Source organism: Jaculus jaculus, chromosome 1, assembly GCF_020740685.1.
Source record: "Jaculus jaculus isolate mJacJac1 chromosome 1, mJacJac1.mat.Y.cur, whole genome shotgun sequence".
Lineage (NCBI taxonomy): Eukaryota > Metazoa > Chordata > Mammalia > Rodentia > Dipodidae > Jaculus > Jaculus jaculus.
Genome location: NC_059102.1, coordinates 89,595,411 through 89,615,810, shown reverse-complemented (window position 1 = coordinate 89,615,810; position 20,400 = coordinate 89,595,411). Strand labels below are relative to the sequence as shown.

Sequence of the window (20,400 nt, the reverse complement as noted above, 5' to 3'; positions counted from 1 at the left end):
CTACTCTCGCTTTTTAGAGAATCTCTTTTCAGATGGCAGTGACCTTGGGATGACTCAGAAGGTATCATAGTGCTGGAAAGAAGTGACTGGAGTACTGAGTAACATCTTGATCACACCTTCCAAGGCTCAGGGTCTAATGCAGAAGAGGTGGCAAAAAGTAAGAGCCAAAGGAAAGGTAGGACTCCTTACAACATGCTCCTCCAGACACAAAATGGCCCGCATATCCATGACCTCACTGTGCCTGACACTACCTACACAAGACCATCATAAGAGGAGGAAAAGACGATGACATCAAAACAAAAGAGAGACTGATGGAGATGGGGAAGGGATAGGATGGAGAATGGAATTTCAAAGGGGAAAGTGTGGGGGGGAGGTTATTACCATGGGATAGTTTTTTATAATAATGGAAAATGTTAATAAAAATTGAGAAAAAAAAGAAAAGAAAAAAAAGCATATACCACCACGTTCAGCTAAAAGTAAAAAAAAGAAAAGAAAAGCTAACAAAAATTTTTTTGAATATCAGTAATGCATTCAGTTTTTGTTAGTTGAAAATATAAATTTATCCACTCCTTTATTAAAATATCTTTGATAGTTTTTAGAGTTGTTTCTTTTTAATATATTTTTTTTATTTGGGAAAGACGCAGACAGAGAAAGAGGGGGGAAAGAGAAAATGGGTGTGTCAGGGCCTGTAGCCACTGCAAACGAACTCCAGACACATGTGCCCCCTTGTGATCCGGCATTGCGTGGGTACTGGGGAATTGAACCTGGATCCTTTGGCTTTGTCAGGGAGTGTCTTAACTGCTAAGCCCTAGAGTTGGTGTTTTAAAAACTTACTTATTTGTACGTGTGTGTGTGTGTGTGTGTGTGTGTGTGTGTGTGTGTGTGTGTGTGTAGCATGCCAGGGTTTCTTGCCACTGCAAACAAATGCCCTTCCAGCTTTGCATGGGTTGTTGGAGAGTTGAACCCCGAGTGGCAGGCTTTGCAAGAAAGCTCCTTTTAATGGCTGAGCCATCTCCCCAGTACAATGAGTTTCCAAAGAAAATGTCCGAAAAATGTATAATTATGTTATGAATTCTGGAGAAGCTGAAAAGTTGACACCTATCATTTTAAGGAAGTATCGAACAAAGCTGATCTCTGTATTATTGCATAATAAGTGAACTACATTGTCAGCAAATTGGTTTACTCTGCAGCTTTATAACACATTTTATTTCTGGTTCAGGTAAACATAAAGAATGTCTTGCACTGGAGAGATGAAGAGCACTTAAGGCTCTTGCCTGCAAAGCCAAAGGACCTCAGTTCAATTCCCCATTACCCATGTAAGCCACTGGTGCATGAGTCTGGAGTTTGTTTGCAGTGGCTGGAAACCCTGGCATGCCCATTCTCTCCCTCTCTCTCTCTCTCTCTCTCTCTCTCTCTCTCTCTATCCCTCTTTCAAATAGATAAATAAATATTTTTTTAAAAAATAATATCTTTATATTACATCTGAAACATAAAAGCTTAATGAGTATTTTTATAGTATCATGTGGATACTAAAATGAACAAATTAGCATAGACAGAATCAGTGAATTTCTGTCATCACCCAGGTGAAAACAGTGTTTGACACCAGCTGAACATGCAAAATAAACCATAGAAATGCAGAGAGCAATAGAAACTTGTGTATTATTTTATAAGAGGAGATTTAACAATCAGGAATCCAAAACACAAAACTTATACCATCAACTAAATTCAGAATACAGGCTCTATATTTAAGCCCTGGTCTGCTTAGACTTGTGTATGATGTGGAGTCACCAGTTTCATCTCTACAAGCCTCAGGTTTTTTTTATGAATAAAATGGTGTCTGAATGCTCACATAGCTACTATGAACAGTAAGATCCTCCTTGGGCTGTCCTTAACTATACCCTAGATTCTGCCTTGTTTCCTTTAAATGTGTCAACAAATCACATGAACTGAAAATTGAGAAATGCTTTCTAGAAAATGCCTCACCAATCAACAATTGATTTAATTTCTTCTTTCTACTGGTAGCATTCTGCTTTCTAGGGAAACCATTGAGCTGAGACCAGAGCAGAACAGGAAGCAGCTCTGTGTGCATAGGCCACAAGGTAAGAAAAAAAAAATGCTGAGAATCTTTCAGTTCACTTAGTGTGAGTGATGAGGAGGGAGGCAGCAACAAGTCAGTAGACACAGGGACCTTGGAGAAAGGTCACCATTCAGGGCAAACATGCAATAATTTGAACTTCAGAACCAAGCGTATGATTGGGGCCATGATACTAAATTTCCTGCCTGCTGAGTCCTGAGGAGCAGTGGTCCAGACCCACTAACGGCCAATGAGATGCAGACATATGGTAAGCAGCAGATGCTGCACACATAGGTAGGAGCCCCAGTGAGCAGTTACAACGCAGGACCCCTCTGCTCCTGCCCTGGTGCCTCCACATTCTGAGGCCCCCAGAGGGCCTCGATAGGAAGAGGACATGCCTTCACTCAGAAACCCAGAAACCAAAGCGCCCTTCTAGAAAGGAGAAGAAGGCAAAAACCAGCAGCAGCTGGAGAATGTGAAAGAGAGCAAAACTTCTTAACAATGGAGCACCGTCAGTGGGCTGTGTTAAGTCAATTGTTCAAATATTTTGTTTAGAAAAAGCAAAGACTAAAGAGGATTCCGAGAGCGCTGGGTGTTCCACTGAGCAGAGGCCAACTGCCATGACCCGGCCAGACAGCCCTGACACCATAGCCACACACAGGGCATATTCAAGTCTGTGTAGGTTATTCTAGACCTGCTACAAACCTGTGTTTACTCCCCACGACAAAGGAAATCTCACAGTGTAGAGATCACTCAGAAGGCAGAGGTAGGAGGATCACTGTGAGTTCAAGGCCATCCTGAAACTACATAGTGAATTCCAGGTTAGCCTGGGCCAGAGTGAGACCCTACCTCAAAAAAAAAAAAAAAAAAAAAAAATACAAATTGAAAACAATGCTGTGCAAAAAGATCACAAAAGAGATCATTTGTCTACAATAGCAGGCAGTTGAGAAGCCTTCCCAGCACTTTTCATGTCAGGAAATTACACTTGCTAATGGAAGCAAAGGTTTTGGTGAATTTTCATTTATTCAGCTTATTACTTGAGAAGATCACTTTGCTCAGTCAGTTCTCATGTGTCTTTCCAGTGGAAGCATTCTGCTCTGAGTAAGCATTCCTGAGGATTAGGGTCCACACCATGAAGAACATAAAAGCTAAATAAATGAATTAGAGCCATCAGCTATTAATGTGAATGTCAATGGCCTGTTATGTAGCAGCCTATGAGAGATAATTATAGTTGGGGATGATGGAGTTTCTAGAATACAAATCAAAAACCCTTATTTTATTTCCAATGATGGAGATCAAACACAGGGCCTCAAGCAATGTAGGGAAACATTCGAACACTGACCTATGTCTCTACTCCAGTCTCTATTCTCTAAATTTTTATGTTACTCATTTTTTAAAATGTATGTGTTGTTCTAGGAATTGAATATAGCATCTCATATATGCTAGGGAAAAGTTCTACCATGCTGCTAGCTGCTAGCCCAGTTGTTTTTACATTTCATTTTATTACATTTTAATATTTTTATTTATTTGCAAGAAAGACAGACAGATACAGAGAGAGAGAGAGAACAGATACATCAGGGTCTCCAGTCACTGCAAGTGAACTCAAGATGCATATGCTACTTTGTGTATCTGATTTTAATTGGCTACTGGGAAGTCGAATCTAGGTCAGGCTCTGTAGCCAAGTGCCTTAACATCTGATCCATCTCTCCAGCCCCTTACATTTTATTTTATTTTTGGTTTTTTGAGGTTGGGTTTCACTGTAGCCCAGGCTGACCTGGAATTCACTATGTAGTCTCAAGGTGGCCTTGAACTCATGGCAATCCTTGTACCTCTACCTCCTGAGTGCTGGGTTTAAAGGTACGCACCACTATGCCTGGATTTACATTTATTTTTTAAGGAAGGGTGTTGGAAAATTTCCCAAGTTGGCCTGTCACTTTCAATTCTCTTGCCTCAGCCTCTGTGTAGTTACTTTCCTGTTGTTGGGCAAACATCTGACCAGAAGCAACTTATGGTAGGAAAGGGTTAATTGCAGGCTTACAGAATCCAGTACATTATCAGTGGCACAAAACACTGGCTCACTTACATAGATTCGTAGCAGGGAGAAACATGCAGAACAATCAGCAAGCACTAACATCCAGCAAGCATGAATAGCCAGAGCTCCAAGTGTTCAGAACACACACTAGGATTTAACTTAAGATCACTTAAGGCACTAAGGCAGGCTGCTGAAGATTTAAGTTGTAAGCTTAATTAAAAATACCTCAGGGGCTGGAGGAATGGCTTAGTGGTTAAGGCATTTGCCTGCAAAGCCAAAGGACCCAGGTTCAATTCCCCAGGACCCATGTTAGCCAGATGCACAGGGGGGCACACACATCTGGAGTTCATTTGCAGTGGCTGGACACCCTCGCATGCCCATTCTCTTGTTCTTTCTCATTCTTTCTCTGTCTAATAAATAAATTAAAATATTTTTTGAAAATACCTCAGGGCAAGGCTGGAGAGATGACTTACCAGTTCAGGTGCTTCCCTGCAAAACCAAAGGACCCAAGTTCAATTCCCCAGGACCTATGTAGCAGGATGTACCAGCTGGCACATTCATTTGGAGTTTGTTTGCTGTGGCCAGAAGCCCTCCTGTGCCAATTCATTCTCCCTCTCTTTCTCTCTCTCCCTCAAATAAATAAATAAAAATACTTAATTTTTTTAATCCCCAGGTTATGGGGCAAACATCCACATTCAATCCACCACATTCTTTCCCTTTATCAACTCTAACGCCACTCAAAAGTCCAAAATGCCATCTGCGATTCAAGACTGATCTCAACTGGGAACTCTGCATAAAGCAAGCACAAGTTACATACTTCCAACACATAATGACACAGGTTAACATTTCCATTGTAAAAAGGCATAACGGGACGATTTGCCCAATGCAAATCCTCATATATCTGCAGTTCAAGTCCAACATCCATAACCAATGATGAAAATCTCTGGATTCCAATTTCACCCCTCCATCTGGGCTGACTGAGCAGCTTTCCATGGAAGCCATTGCACAGTATTGGTATATACAAAACAGCTTTGGGTCTGCACTGCAGATCACAGTTCAACCTCACATTTCCATATGGTGGCCTTACTTGCTCTCCACACAGAGATTTCAACCGTGTTTCACATGTTGCACCTCAGCAGAAGCTGATCCCTGGAATTGGTTTGTTCTCATACAATTGTTCCACATAAACACACACACACACACACACACACACACACACACACTAAAAGCAATTAAGTGACAGCATATAAACTTGAGAAGCCAATAATAAAGAGATAAAAATATGGACACACCATGTATTTGGATGTGAACCATAAAGAAACATAGACAATAACAACCACAGTTGTCACTTTGGATGATGCTAGAACTAAGACCAAACTCCATGGTAAAGCCATCACTGCACTGTTGGAACATGCATAGTGTCTTCCATCTTGGTCATATAAATGATTTGGGCATTTACATAGACAAAACTATTCAGCAAAATTATAAAAAGGAGGAGCCTTATTCATGTTTCTGTCAGCATGCAATACAAAATTGTAGCAGGATGGGAGATCGGGAATGGAGTTGTTATTCTTAGGGATAAGAAGAGCTGAGGAGATGTCTCAGTGGATTATGTGCTTTTCATGCAAACATGAGTACTCCAGTTCATTCCATGAACTGGCCTAAAGATGGATCCTACAGGTGGAACATTTGCAATTTCAATGTGCACATGGCAAGAATGGACAAAGAGACACAGCAGTCCCCTGGAAACTCCCAGGTCAGTGAGCGTGTTAAATGCAGTGGTGGACAACAGTCCCTGTTTCAAACAAAGTGATAATAACATGCCGATCACAAGAGGGTCTGCTATGGGATCAGTCAAGCTCTTAAGAAGACAAGTCAAAATACACATGGTTGAAATGTTCTTAGTATGGAAATTTTGCTAGTTGTGGTTTACTTATTCTGAAACAAACAGAAAAACGCAAGAATCAAAAATAAGTAGTCATGGGCTGGAGAGATGGCTTAGCGGTTAAACGCTTGCCTGTGAAGCCTAAGGACCCCGGTTCGAGGCTCGGTTCCCCAGGTCCCACGTTAGCCAGATGCACAAGGGGGCGCACGCGTCTGGAGTTCATTTGCAGAGGCTGGAAGCCCTGGCGCGCCCATTCTCTCTCTCTTCCTCTATCTGTCTTTCTCTCTATGTCTGTCGCTCTCAAATAAATAAATAAATAAATAAATAAATAAATAAATAAATAAATAAATAAGTAGGCATCCAGAACTGTGCATGTTGATGGATTGAAAACTTCTTTAGTATACTTAATTGGCAATATCACTGGAATTTAATCATGATTTTCAAATGGCAAGAAAATCGACTCCTTTATGACCTTTTGAAAAGTATTTGGTCCATTTTTTTTCAAAAATAATGTAAATCACATGAATTTACTTATAACATAACCCCTGGTGCTCTACAAATAATGAATAGCAACCTTTTTTCATTGGCAATAGAACCCACTGTTACTTCAACCTTCAACCTCCTTCTTTCCTCCACTTATTTCAAACATGGACTCATCTTGGTTCACAAATCATATGTGTATTTTTATTTCTTATAGTAAACAAGAAATCTTATTTATCTTATACTGAAATTTATAGACAGACTGCTATCTCAACACTTATGAAGGTGTCAAACTTGGATCTATATCTAAACTTGTAAATTTGTATTTTTCTTTTTATCATATATTAACATTGTATAATAATGAAATTCATTAGGACAATTTTATACATTTATACACTACAATTACATATTACTGTGATCATATCTCCCATCTATTATCTGGTCTTGTGCCACTCTGACTCCTCTCAACCCCTTTCCCCTTTCATGACCTCTTTTTGGTGACACAATGAGTTTAATCAGTGTTGCTTCCAGGAGCAAACACAGATCCTCAGGGAGAGCTGGGGCCGCAGGAGCCCCTCCTTTACCCATGACAGAATGTTGACAGACCCAACATTGTGCAACTAATGGCAGACGCTGTAAGAACATGAGCACATGACCAAGCTCTGTCCACAGGACCGTGTTCCACAACACTCCACTTCTTTTGATGCTTACGTCCTTTCTGCTCCATCTTTTATGATATCCACTGGGCCTTGTGGGGTCTGATATGGATATCACGTTTAGGGATGTGGATTCAACAGCCAAGTAGTCACAGAAATTTGCTGAGGAGTTATGAATCTCCCTACAGGTTTACTTTTGCTTCCAACCAGTTGTGGAAGTGAATACAATCTAGAAGGTGGAGTTGATATCATCAAATAGCAACAGTTACAGTCCACAAGTAGTGATAATTAAAATGGGTTGTTTTTAATGTCATTGCAATTGTAATTATTATCCAGATTAGAAGCAAAATTAGTTGGGACTATTGCATTCATTTTTTGTTCATATCTAAACTTCTGAAATGTGCATTTTCCTTGCCACAATGGATTATGAAATGATAGAGTGGCAGGCAGAGCGAATCTCCACTATCTGGAAAGACTGGGTTTTGTTGTACTGACTGGGATGGATCTGATTGCCATTCTCTTGTGAGGTGGTCTGATTCCTCTTGTCTCTCCTCAGAGCTGTTCACATCTCCATTGTAGAGAAAAGTGAAGTAGCTGGTCTTGCCAATTTGAGACAGCCCAGTAGCCAGGAAGTGGCTCATCTTGAATGTCTGTCAGATGCAGGCATTTGTGTGCCTTTGTGCCCTTCAGCATTGGCCTCCAGTCTTACCTTTATACTGTCTGGTACCAACATTGCTGTGTGGCCCTTCACTGACTCACAGTTTCCCATTTTCACAGCAGCTTCATTTCCTTTCACTTTCATGACAGTTGACATCACAACTTTTTCTATAAGGCCACAAACAACTTCCAACCTTTTTACTTTCTAGGATAGTGTAAAGGAAAAATAAGAAGTCAGATGTCATGAAAAGAATCGTGGGCTGGAGAGATGGCTTAGTGGTTAAGCGCTTGCCTGTGAAGCCTAAGGACCCCGGTTCGAGGCTCGGTTCCCCAGGTCCCACGTTAACCAGATGCACAAGGGGGCGCACGCATCTGGAGTTCGTTTGCAGAGGCTGGAAGCCCTGGCGCGCCCATTCTCTCTCTCTCCCTCTATCTGTCTTTCTCTCTGTGTCTGTCGCTCTCAAATAAAAATTAAAAAAAAAAAAAAGAATCGTGAAAAATAAATCTAACCCTTTGCTTTTCTTTCAGTGTTATTTATTACTTCATCATGAACTAGAATGTAATGAAAAACAGTAAAGAAGTGTCCATGATTTTAAACTACCACAAAATACCAAAGTTTTAAAAATGTAGAAAAGTTACCGTGGAAGAGCTTACATAGTTGATATTAAGGCTATTTCTCCCAGACAGAATATTTGGGCTTTCTCAGCTGCATGTGGCGACAAAGGGAGAAAAACTCTAGTAGAATCACACCGACTGGAAAAAAAAAATGTGTAGGTCACTAGCTCCTATATAATCAAAAGCCCAAAGAAAGCATGGTTGAGCTGGACATGTTGTCACACACTTTTAATCCCTAGCATTTATGGAAGGCATTGTCATCAGTGTATGTCCATACCAGAACTGTCAAGCTATAGAGGTATTCAGTATTAAGTAAAATTATGGATTATATTAAAACAGTGACAAATTGAATATTTCCTACTCATATCATCAAAACATACTTCTGCTATTAGCCCTTGAGGACACCTGACCCTTTGATACCTATGAGCATGGGTTACTATTTAAAACAAATGCCATAAGCTGGAGAGATGCTCAGTGGTTAAAGGTGCTTGCTTGCTAAACTGGTGGCCTAGGTTTTATTCCCCAGTACCCACAAAAAGTCAGATGCACAAAGTGGAACATGCATCTGGAGTTCATTTGCAATGTCAATGGCCCTGGAGGGCCCATTCTCTCTTTCTGTCTCTCAAATAAATAAAGTAAAAGGAAAGGGAGTCCCTTTCATATGACCACTCTAGGTGCACAAATATTAATCTTCCTACCCAGTAAGAATTCTGAAGTCCTCATGATGTGGTGAGCAGATTATATTGTCAGAGAGTGAGGCAGAAGGAGTATGGGCTGGGGCCCCTTGTTACACTTCAACAGAGGTGTTAGCAGACGTGACACACACCTTATGTGTCACGTGTGAAATAACACAACCAAGAACTAGAATCACCTCCATACACATCTGGGAAGAGAAATTCTTGGTAGGGGCAATTTTAATATAGCCTGACAAATACTAGACCTCAGCACAGAATTTCTGGGCAGACAATTATCACAATAATCCTGGACCTTTGTCCCAGGGAGGCCCAACATGGCCCCGCACAGATTTGTGTCCAAAGGAGAGAAGTATCAAAGAAGCTCTTTCACCAGTCATAGTCACCTTGGGGTAAAACAGAAGGCCACCCTCTGCTCTCCTTTGTAAAGAGCTTCTTTACCATGCACATTCTCAAGGAAATTTCTAGGGTCAAGGAAGCATCACTGTCCTGTAACAGAAGGAAGGAAAAAGGGATGTGAAGATTGAGGCTGAAAATGTCTTCATAGAGCAAGCAACAGTATTTGTATGTGAAAAAGTACAATTGTGCTTGTATGTGCAAATGAGGATTGACATACATGGACACATTTCTGACTTTAGGCCACAGATGCTTCTCTCTGGAATGTTAATTACTACTTGTTTAGAAGTAGGTAAAATGTACTGGGAATATCCATCTTTTATAGTAATAGGAAGATATATGGAAAACACATAAATGAAAACAAAAAGGAAGTAAAATTGTACAGAGATGTTCAGAAAGTGAAATCGTGTTTCTTTTTAAAAAACCATTCAGACAGAATGTCTTCAGAGAATCTCAGGTCCCAGCTTCACCCAGCCCCCAGCTCAGCCAGGCCAGCAGCTCCCTCATTTCCCCATGGCTCTCCTCCTCCCTCTACTGGTCGCCATGGTGGTGTGCATCTGTGGCTCTGTTAGCTCTCTGGGCTGTGACCTGCCCCACAACTCTGTCATGCTTACCAGAAGGACCTTAGACCTCCTGGACCAAATGAGGAGGGTCTCCCCTTTCCTGTGTCTGAAGGACAGAAGGGACTTCCAACTCCCCTGGGAGATGGTGGATGGGGTCCAGTTGCAGAAGGCCCAAGCCATGTCTGCCTCCCAGCTGGTGCTCCAGCAGACCCTCCAGCTCTTCTCCACAGACCACACCTCTGCTGCCTGGGATGAGACCCTCCTGCTCCAGCTCCACAGTGAGCTGCTTCAGCACATGGAGGCCCTGCAGCCATGTTTAGTGCAGGCGAAGGGAGGGGACAGGTCTGCTGAGGACCCAAGCCTGGCCTTGAGGAGATACTTCAGGAGAATTCATCTCTACCTGAAAGAGAAGAAGTACAGCGACTGTGCCTGGGAAATTATCAGATCAGAAATCATGACAGCCTTCTCCTGATGAGGAAGGTGTGTCGAAAAAGGCTGGAAGTCCAGAGAGACCTGGAGTCATCTTGAAACTCTCTTTTCTGATGCTCTTCCATCTGCAAATTGTACGTCCACCTGTGGTCATTCTGAGAGACTCTTATTTCCACTTGAGTCGTATTTTGTTAAGTGAAATTTATCAACGAGTTTAATATTATTAGCTGCACATGTTATAAAATTTTTTATATCATATGACATCAGTTCTTCTGAGATGACTGACTAACCTGATAATTATTTGTTTTTATTTATTTTATTCCTTTTGTATGTATTTTTTGTAAGATTTATATGTTATCTCATAACATATTTATCAAATATTAAAATTTATTAAAATAATTTATTAAATAAATTTCATTGAGATTCATACCATATTTATTTTTCATGTGATTTTCCCTGTATTTCATTTTATTTAATTCACATCATCAAAAATTATTGTCGTATGTCCTACTTAAAGAAAAATCAACACAGTTTTTAAAAAACACTTGTATTTATTCTGTAAAGAGACAGAGAGAAAGAGGCAGTTGGAAAGAATGATTATGGGCATGCCAGGGCCTCCTGCCACTGCAAATGAACTCCATCCTGATGCATGTGCCACTTTCTGCATCTGGCTTTACATGGGTACTGGAGAATCACACTTGGGCCATCAGGATTTGTATGCGCGTGTCTTTAATTGTTAGCCATCTCCTCAGCCCCACACACAGTTTTTAAAGCATAATAAATAAAGAATAGTGACATTTGTTAGATAGGGCAAGAGTCCCATGATGGAGTCAAGCGAGCCTGAGTGATGCAACTTTAGACGTTTACATTGCCCAACCCTTACCCCCTGACCTAACAATGCCCCAGCCACAGTGTTCCTGCTGATCTTATCTTAGAGACAAACTGGTTCCTCTTTGGATGGCAATTCATTCTCTGACTGATTACCTCCTCAGTTTGGGCCCTGCCCTCCCCTGAATTCCTCAGTCTTTTTGTGTTCTGTATGTCTCTCCCACAAAGAAAAACTCTATAAAATCAAAACATCCAGAATCACACCTACTGTTGTCTCTCTACCTCCCGAGAAGCAGCAGCAGCTTCTGTACCATTAAAAGTGCTTTTCGTGCCTCAGAGTAGCCTTGCTGGAACCTTACATCTGGTGCCATGACTCCAACAGGGCTCCTGGTTGTCCGCTTGGGTGGCTGGACCGCCTTCCCACCCACCAGAGCCAGAGCTGCCCACTGACCCTCAGACTACTTGCCAGGTGCTGGCTCTATCACTCACCAGGATTCAGCTTCACATCTTCTTTCCTCTTCCTGCCCTCCTCGTCCCTAAGTGTTCCTCAGGGATTGGCCTGCTGTCAGATACACTCCCTCTCTCTCATCCTAGCTATGCCAGTTTGCCAGGCCACACCCACATGCCTGCTTCTGGGCTCCCCACGTCTGGAGAAAGATGCATTCTCCACACTCGGAGCACTCTTTATCTAGTCCATCCAGCCCTAAGGGGCACCTTCCTCTTCCTCCGCCCTGCTAAACTTCCTGGCAGCTTTCTGAGAGGAGCCAACACTCTCCTACCCATTCCTCCTTCCCTCCTCCTCCTTCCCCCTGCCAAGATTCCTCAGCCACCCTTGGAGGGAAGCCAACACTCCCCCCCCCCCCCCAGTAGAGCTTCCTCAGCCTTGGGGTGCCACACCTTGTCCTTAGGCAAACTGGCCTATTGTTCTGGACAAGCAAAGCAAAAATAACAAGCAGCATATAATTTTGGTTTTCTCTCAATTTCTCTCTTGTCAAAGATCACTAAAGGCTTGTTAGAATACAGTTCTCAGATTTAAAATCAACATAACAAACAGCCACCAGATCTAACTAGGCTTTACAACAAGTTCAAATTTTATGATTTATATGAACAGATAATCTTAGTTTGTTATATCATAAATGTAGTTCAGATTTGTCATTACTAATAAAACCATTTCCTACTATGTTATATTATCTTCAGGGCAATTATCAAGTTTTACCTACACTTACAAATCCATGTTTTTAAAAAAGTGTTTCATGGTATTATAAAAAGAAGTCTCAAACCAACGGATTATAAAGTGTAAAATGTGATTCTCTGATGTTGTTTTGCTCATGGTGACAGTTATAAAAGCAGCCTTCAAATGTTTTATTAAGTTGGTAATGCTTTTATGTTAAACTTTTAACTACTAAAAAACTGAGTCTTCATAAGATTAAGATTTATTTATTAGTTACTAATTTTTCTTTTATAAAATTAATACTACTAAATAGTCATTGTGTTTATGACTCGGGTTTTATAAAGTGTTGCACTCAGGTTCACATTGTTGGCAAGAAACACTCAACCAAGAGCAGCTTGTGGGGAAGAGGATTTATTTTGGCTTATAGACTTGAGAGAAAGCTCCATGATGGCGGAGGGAAATGATGCCAGGACTCAAGCTGTGAAAGGTATATGGCATGTCGAATCATTCCTAATACACCAAGATGGAAAGCTTGTAAGAAACTAACCTCATATCAGTTTTGTATTCTATTGGGAGTTTATGTTCATCTATCATGTGAGAGTTTACATTGATCGTCTTGGAGATTCTCTGATAATCGTTTCAGAACCACAATTTTCAAAACTAAGCTTATCATTTCAAGACTAGATAAATCCTTGATCTATAACTAAATGCTACAGAAGTACACTTAAGGAATAAGTGTTTTATCTTAAACGTTCCCTGTGGCACATGGTTTTTGTTTTGTTAAGCAAACCTATCATGTCTTCTAATAGAACTACATTTACCAAGAATAGTTATTTATTCCTTTTTTTTTTTTTTTTCCTGATTAAACTAAATTTTGATCTAAAAGTTGGGCAATTTCCCCGCTCCTGGACGCGGTCCTGGCTGGGGCAGCACCCGTGGGCGGGTGGACGGACGGTCGGTCGTGGGCCGTGTGCGATCGGCCCTTGAGGGGAGGAGGCGGGCGACCGGTCCCCGCCGCCGCCCGCCGTGCGCGTCCGCCCCTGTCCCGGTACCTAGCGCGATCCGGCGCGGAGGTTTAAAGACCCGCGGGAAGGGCGGCGGGCCGGTGGGGAAGCCGGTCGGGGGTTCGCTCCGGTTCCCGGCTTCCTCGGGCTCCGCCCTTTCCGCGGCCGCGGCCCCGCGCCGCGTCACCGTTGTGGGGCGGGAACTCCCCGGGAGCCTGTGGGGAAAAAAAATAAAAAATTAAATAAAAATAAATAAAAGGTGGGCAATAATTTTATGAAAACCATAAATTCTGATATATTCCAAAAAAACACCCTAAATTCTCAAAGAGCCTTTATAATTTGGGGCAGGTCATGAAATGGAATCATGAACATATTAAGTATTTTCTCATCAACAATAACTGAAGTTAAAACAAAGTTGTTTGACAATTTATGCAAAGAGTTAATGGTGGCACATCCATCAGTAAAGGCAGAGAGCAAGAGAGCATGAAGTTTTGGTATTAAAACTATGAGAATTTCACAATAGGAAAGTTAACTAATTCTTCAGCGCATTGAGATTCTTCATTGACTGGGTCCTGCGAGGACGGAAGTGACATTCTTGGCAACGCATTACTCTCTCTAAGCCACAGTTCTCACAATGAGAAGCAGGATGGGAATATTCCTATAGAAGAAGTGCCGAACAAACTCACACGTGTGCAAGCACTTAAAATATCATCCACAGAGAGAAGCTTTAGCAGATCAGGGGACTGTTTTCTTACTTGTTCATTTAGATCTATTTGAACATTGTAAACTCCTATTTCTGTCTCCGCAACTGATAGTAAATCAGGAAGAGTCTAAGAAAGGAGAATTGCCCTGGAAAAGACTAGACACTAAAAGCATTTGACATTGAAAATCAGTTTGACTAATGTGCAATTGAAAATTGATAGCTTCAAACCATTTCGTGGCTGGAGAGAAGGCTTGGTAGTCAAAGGTGCTTGCTTGCAAAAGCCTGATACTCTGGGTTCGATTCCTCAGGACACACATAAAGCCAGATGCACAAGGTGGCACATGTGTCTGGAGTTCATTTGCAGTGGCAGGAATCCCTGGCATGCCACATGCTCACTCTCTCCCTTTGTCATTTTTTTTCTCTCTCTCTGCCTCTTTCTCTCCCTTTCTCAAATAAACAAATAAAACATCTTGTATGGGGATAAGTGTTCTAAATGGAAATTAAAAGTGTGTGTGTGTATACGCAGATATATGTCAATTAGACACAGCATATAGGCACCATAGGCACATATGTTTTACATAGTATATGTGCACTTGTGAATACACAAACATGCGTATTTCATTTGTGGATTCTGATACCTGCCACATTCCAGCTTTCTCCCAACTCTCCCAGACTCCATTCCTCCACTCTCAAACTCTCAGTTTCCTCCTCCCCCGCGCAGAAAACCCCAGTGTGCTCTCCTCCTCCGCTCCGCCTTAGCCTGCTCTGCTCTCTCACGCAGCAGCTTCCTGTTCAATCTTGGTTTATGGTTGTAAATTGACCTACAGTATAGACCACCACCAGTTGAAACCAAAGACAGAGTGAAAGTACCGGGTTGGTCCAAAATTCCCATATGAAAGGCACCCCCACATGAAAAACCAATCAATGTCATTGTTCTCATGATGTAACAGTAGGTTTGGTAGAAAGAAAATAGAATGTGAAATTCATTTTCTCCTAGGTGGTGCTCGGACATTCAGGGTCGATGCGCGCCCTCTACTGGCAATGCCTGGCAAAGACAGTCCAGATGAGCCCTCAAGACTGCTGTACCGAGTTGTCTCCTTGCAGATGTTTCTCTAAAACTAAAATGGGCTCTTTCGAACAAAGAACTGACTTCAGTACTGGAATAATCTATTTCCTTAGCTTTATATCGGAGAGAGGAAATCCTGCCAACTTCAAACGTATACTGTCCTTTCTTGGCCATCGACTTGGCTCTGTGGGAAGAAAAGGGTCAGGGTGTGCTGGCCTCCAGCATGGACTGTGGCCACTAGGAGGCAGGAGAGCCTGAAAATTTGGATGTAGAACCACAAACAAAGTCAGGAAAGATAGACTATGTTGCTAGGCTATACTTAAGAGAAAATTCTCAATGTCTCTTTGAATAATGACTCAACTTGCACCCACCCGTTCCACCTTGACTCAGGAGTAACAGCCAGTAATAAGGAAAAATATAGAGACTTCAGACAACACCAAAGCTGTCAATTAACACAAGTGGGAAGTATTAAATGTGAGGAGTTTTATTCTGAGTTTTATCAGAATACATGAGAAAATTCCTATCAATTAAGAAGGAGCTTCAAGTTAGGTTAGGCGAGCAACAAGTCTTACTCAGGGCATAGGACCAACCTTTCTTAGAGGGCAAGTGGGAGGGATTATAAAATTCATAGTTATTTTTTACACTTTTTCTTTTATCTGTCATTTTTTGGAGATTTAGTTTAATATAAGCAAAAATTTTAAAAAATACTGATTAAGTAATATTGATTTTAATACATTTTATAAAAATTAATAATATCAGATTTCAATTAAAATTTAATAATACTAAAATGTCCAGATTCATCTGGTGGTAGACCAACTATTCTCAATGGTTTTATCATGGCTCCAGATTTGTATTTCTCTCCAAAGTGTTATATAAAAGAGATTAACCCAGTTAGGGCTATGGAGTAGATAGAATTAATATTTTCAGTGTTGTTCGAACAATGAATAGTCGATATAGATAATAAGCAGTAAGTTTTGGTGGTGTCAGTTTTATTAATGCTATTTATTAGTACTCCTCATATTGTTCAGACCAAAACTTGAATATTTTGCCAGCACTCAGGATGCTGAGGTAGGAGGATTGCTAAGAGTTCAAGGCCAATATGAGACTACATAGTGAGATCCAGATCAGACTAGGCTAGAGCAAGACCCTACCTCAAAGAACCAAAAACAACACAAAACAAAGCAAACAACTTGAATATTTTGGGATCATTCCCAAAAAGGGATAATTCCCTTTTTTCAAGCTTAGGTTTTTCTTTCCTGGTTTCTCTTTCTTTCTGCTGTTTCCCTCTCCACCTCCTTCCTTCTCCTAGCTCTCCTCCCCCCTTCCCTCTCTCTCTCTCTCTCACTGTGTTTGTGTGTGTGTGTGTGTGTTTGTGCAGGCCAGAGGTTGATGTCCAGGGCCTTCATCAGTTGTTTTCACTGAATTTAAGACAAGGTTTATCACTGACCTTTGACTAGTCAAGTTGCCAAAAAGCCCTAAAGATCCTCCTATACCGGTTTCCCAGAACTGAACTCAAGAACAGAACTCAAGAAGAGTCTCCTAGAAGAGGAGATGGGGTGAGGGACCTTGAGACTTGAAGGCAAGAGCAGCTGGTCCCTCCCCGAGGCGAGCACAGGAACTCTCCCTGCAGTGATCTGGAGTGGGTCGGCCCCAAGGCTGGAGCTGGCTCTCTTCTCCCTGGCTGGAGGCTACCAGCAGTCAAAGTTAACTTTAGTGCTTTGGACTCCCATCGTGATTTCAGAGCACCCATTCTTGCACTCTCATTCTCTCTTACAAATATATACATAATTTAAAATATTATAAACGAAGAATTCAATAGTTTAACTAAAAATTTTGGAAAGAAACTGCTTTGCAAAGTAACAATTATTTGGCTAGTGAACATGAAATGATTGATATTAGACAAGTCATCCAGGTACCTAGACTAAACATGTGCTATAAGATTCCAAGGGATGTTTGCTGTTTTGGTTCCTGGGACATGTGTGTCGAGAGGGAAAGTCCCCACTGAGCCTGGGATCCTCCACTCAAGCACTCTAGCACAAGACCTGGATCTTGGAAAGGTTGCTATTTTGCAAACAAGGAGGAAAGTTCTCCTCAGTTATGGAGCTCTAAGGTCATCAGGCTGTGGTGAGTCAGCTTGCTTGAGGGACTCTGACAGGTATGGGCTGAGGACACATTCTCAGTCTGAAGCAGAGAGGACTGCTGGATATAGCAACTTGGGCCTGAGGTGGGGTGGGAATGACATCATCTGCATTAGAATCTCCACACTCATGAGTAGCTGGAAGGAACAAGGACTGGTCCCAGGATGTGAACAAGGGAGGATCACTGGAGAGCTCTCTAAGATAGTGATGGACAGATGGGGGTCTACATGCATCCTGACTTGTGACCCCAGTGAAGCCCTGCCTGAGTGCTCTAGAGGAGAAACACCAGAGAATCCCATTAACTACTCACCATCACCTGTGCAGTGAAGCAAAGCACAAACTAAACCACTATTCTTCCTTCAAAAAAGTTTATTCACATAGAAGTGTGGCAAATCCCTAAACCAAAACAAAGGCCTGTAAGTCTGCAGAAGTGTAATTTTCTATGTAATGTAAGAATGATAAAAACGGGTGAGAATCAGGAACAAATTTTTTTTTTTCCTGTCATGTATATAAAATGTATTTCCATGTAGGAATTGACACATACCTACATATACTTTGGTCTAAAGAACACACAAATTTGTCGTTTGATTAATAAGTATTTATTATAATTGACATATTTTAAATGTACTGTGTAATATAATTGCATAATTAATTTAGCCTAATGCCTTCATTAGCCATTGACTAATAAACAAATGCAAACCAAAAAAAGGAAGTAAAACAGAAGAGATATGTTCAGAAAGTGAAAACTATTGGCGCACTATTTAAGAGCCATGCATGCACAGGGCGTCTTCAGAGAACCTCAGCTCCAAGCTTCACCCAGCCTCCAGCTCAGCCAGACCAGCAACATCATTTCCCCATGGCTCTCTTGCTCCCTCTACTGGCCGCCATGGTGGTGTGCAGCTATGGCTCTGTTAGCTCTTTGGACTGTGACCTGCCCCAGAACTCTGCCCTGCTTAGCAGAAGGACCTTTGACCTCCTGGACCAAATGAGGAGAGTCTCCCCTTTCCTGTGTTTGAAGGACAGAAGGGACTTCCGACTCCCCCGGAGGTTGGTGGACGGCGGTCCGTCGCACAAGGTCCAGGCCATGTCTGTCGTCCATGAGATGCTGCAGCAGACCCTCAGCCTCTTCCACACAGAGCGCTCCTCTGCTGCCTGGAGCGCCCCCCTCCTGCATGAACTCCGCACTGAGCTCCACCAGCAGCTGGAGCTCCTGGACACCTGCTTGGAGCAGGTGATGGTGGAGGAACCATCTGCCCTGACAGCTGGAGATCCCAGTGTGGCCTTAAGGAAGTACTTCCAGAGAATCCTGCTCTACCTGGAAGAGAAGAAATACAGTGACTGTGCCTGGGAAATTGTCCGAGTGGAAATCCTGAGAGCCATCTCTTCAGTGGCCAAACTGCAAGAAAGGATGAGTCATGATAGAGAATGATTCTCACTGAGCCATCTAATGTGTCAACTGTGCACATGTATCTGATATTTCAGAAGGGTTTCATTTCAGTTGAGTCAAAGTGTTTAAATGAATTCAATACTGTGCAGTTATAATAAGCAAGTATGTATTAAAATTATTTATCTCCAGGGTATTCAGTCTTTAAGAGATTATAACTTTGATATTATTTATAATTTATTTTATATTTATTTGTGTATGTGTCATTTTATATTTATAGTATTTTCATATTTATATAAAATTTTATGTTGAACTAATATTTATGCAAGTTGTTTCTATACTTTTCCATTTAATTGAATTTTGTTTTAACTGAATAAATCATTCTAAACAAAACTTTTTAACATTTTATTTATCTCTTTTATTTATTTATTTGAGAAAGAAAGAGGGAGAGAGACAGAGAGAGAGTGAGAATGGGCACACCAGGGCCTCCAGCCACTGCAAACGAACTCCAGATGCATGCACCACCTTGTGCATCTGGCTAACATGGGACCTGAAGAATCAAACCTGGGTCCTTGGGCTTCACAAGCATATGCCTTACCGCTAAGCCACCTCTCCAGCCCTAAACAAAACTTTTATTTTCCTAGAGACAACAAACATAATGTAAGTATGCATCACTTATTTGAACAAGATATAGTTTATATCTTCCAGTTTATATCTTCATAGTTTATAACTTCATTTGAACAAGATATAGTTAATACCAGCTTCTTTGCTGTAGTGGTCAATCCTGCTGCTCTGGAGGAGATGGCTCACCACAGACTTCTCTGTAAGCTCAAGCAGGGTCTGCGAAAGGGGGCCATGAAGAAAATGGGTTTTGTCTCCAATTGGCAGTTGCTGTGCACAAGTATTTCTAAAGAACCGTCCACTATCTAAGAGATAAACAATACACCACTTGTTCCTGGGAGGCGGTCAGAGGAGAAGTTGAAATGACCTTGTCCTCACTCCCAGTGCTTCCTGCAGAATTGACTGGGAGGGCAGAAAGCTTCTCTTGGGATTCTCTCTCAGTGATGACATGAAGATCTCCTTAGGTCAAGATGCAAACAACACCTTAGGCATCTGTGCTTGATGAATCCAGAATCCACACACACACACTATGATTATTAAATGGCGATGTGCATTACCATGAGTAAGGTTGTAAACTAACACTTGTCAGAGCATCATGCAATTTCCAAAATCAAGTTATGGCTTAACACTTGCTATCTGGTTTGAATTTCTTGAAGAGAAAAATTGCGATTTCCAAAGTTTGACATGTAGTTTTTCATGGCCATGGTTCTTTAACGTCATGCTTATAATAGTCACTTGTGAATTGAATTGAGGCAAGCTTTAGTACCCAAGGGACCAAAGACCTTGTAACTGGACAACTCGGTGATGTAAGTAGCTGTGGGCCCTTGCCCTTAGCTGTCTGTCAGTGTGCTTGTAGGGCACATGTCCCCTCTGATTGTGCTTCCTGACAGTGCTAGGCTTCCTTGCCCTAGAGGCTTGCCCACATTTCCCCCTGCTTCTCCTCATAGCAGTGAACATGCCTTTCATAGATTAATGGTAATTATTGTATGTCAGTGTTCTTCCCAGT

The 20,400-nt window shown here is 41.6% G+C and overlaps 2 protein-coding genes across 2 annotated transcripts; both read left to right on the top strand.

Moving 5' to 3' along the window:
• The first annotated feature begins 10,000 nt into the window (after positions 1–10,000).
• LOC101611682 (interferon omega-1-like) lies at positions 10,001–10,522 on the top strand. Its single transcript, XM_012948774.2, has one exon. The coding sequence runs from the start codon at positions 10,001–10,003 to the stop codon at positions 10,520–10,522; it is 522 nt and encodes a 173-aa protein (XP_012804228.2).
• A 7,723-nt stretch (positions 10,523–18,245) lies between these two features.
• LOC101611977 (interferon omega-1-like) lies at positions 18,246–18,818 on the top strand. Its single transcript, XM_004658408.2, has one exon. The coding sequence runs from the start codon at positions 18,246–18,248 to the stop codon at positions 18,816–18,818; it is 573 nt and encodes a 190-aa protein (XP_004658465.2).
• The last annotated feature ends 1,582 nt before the right edge of the window (positions 18,819–20,400 follow it).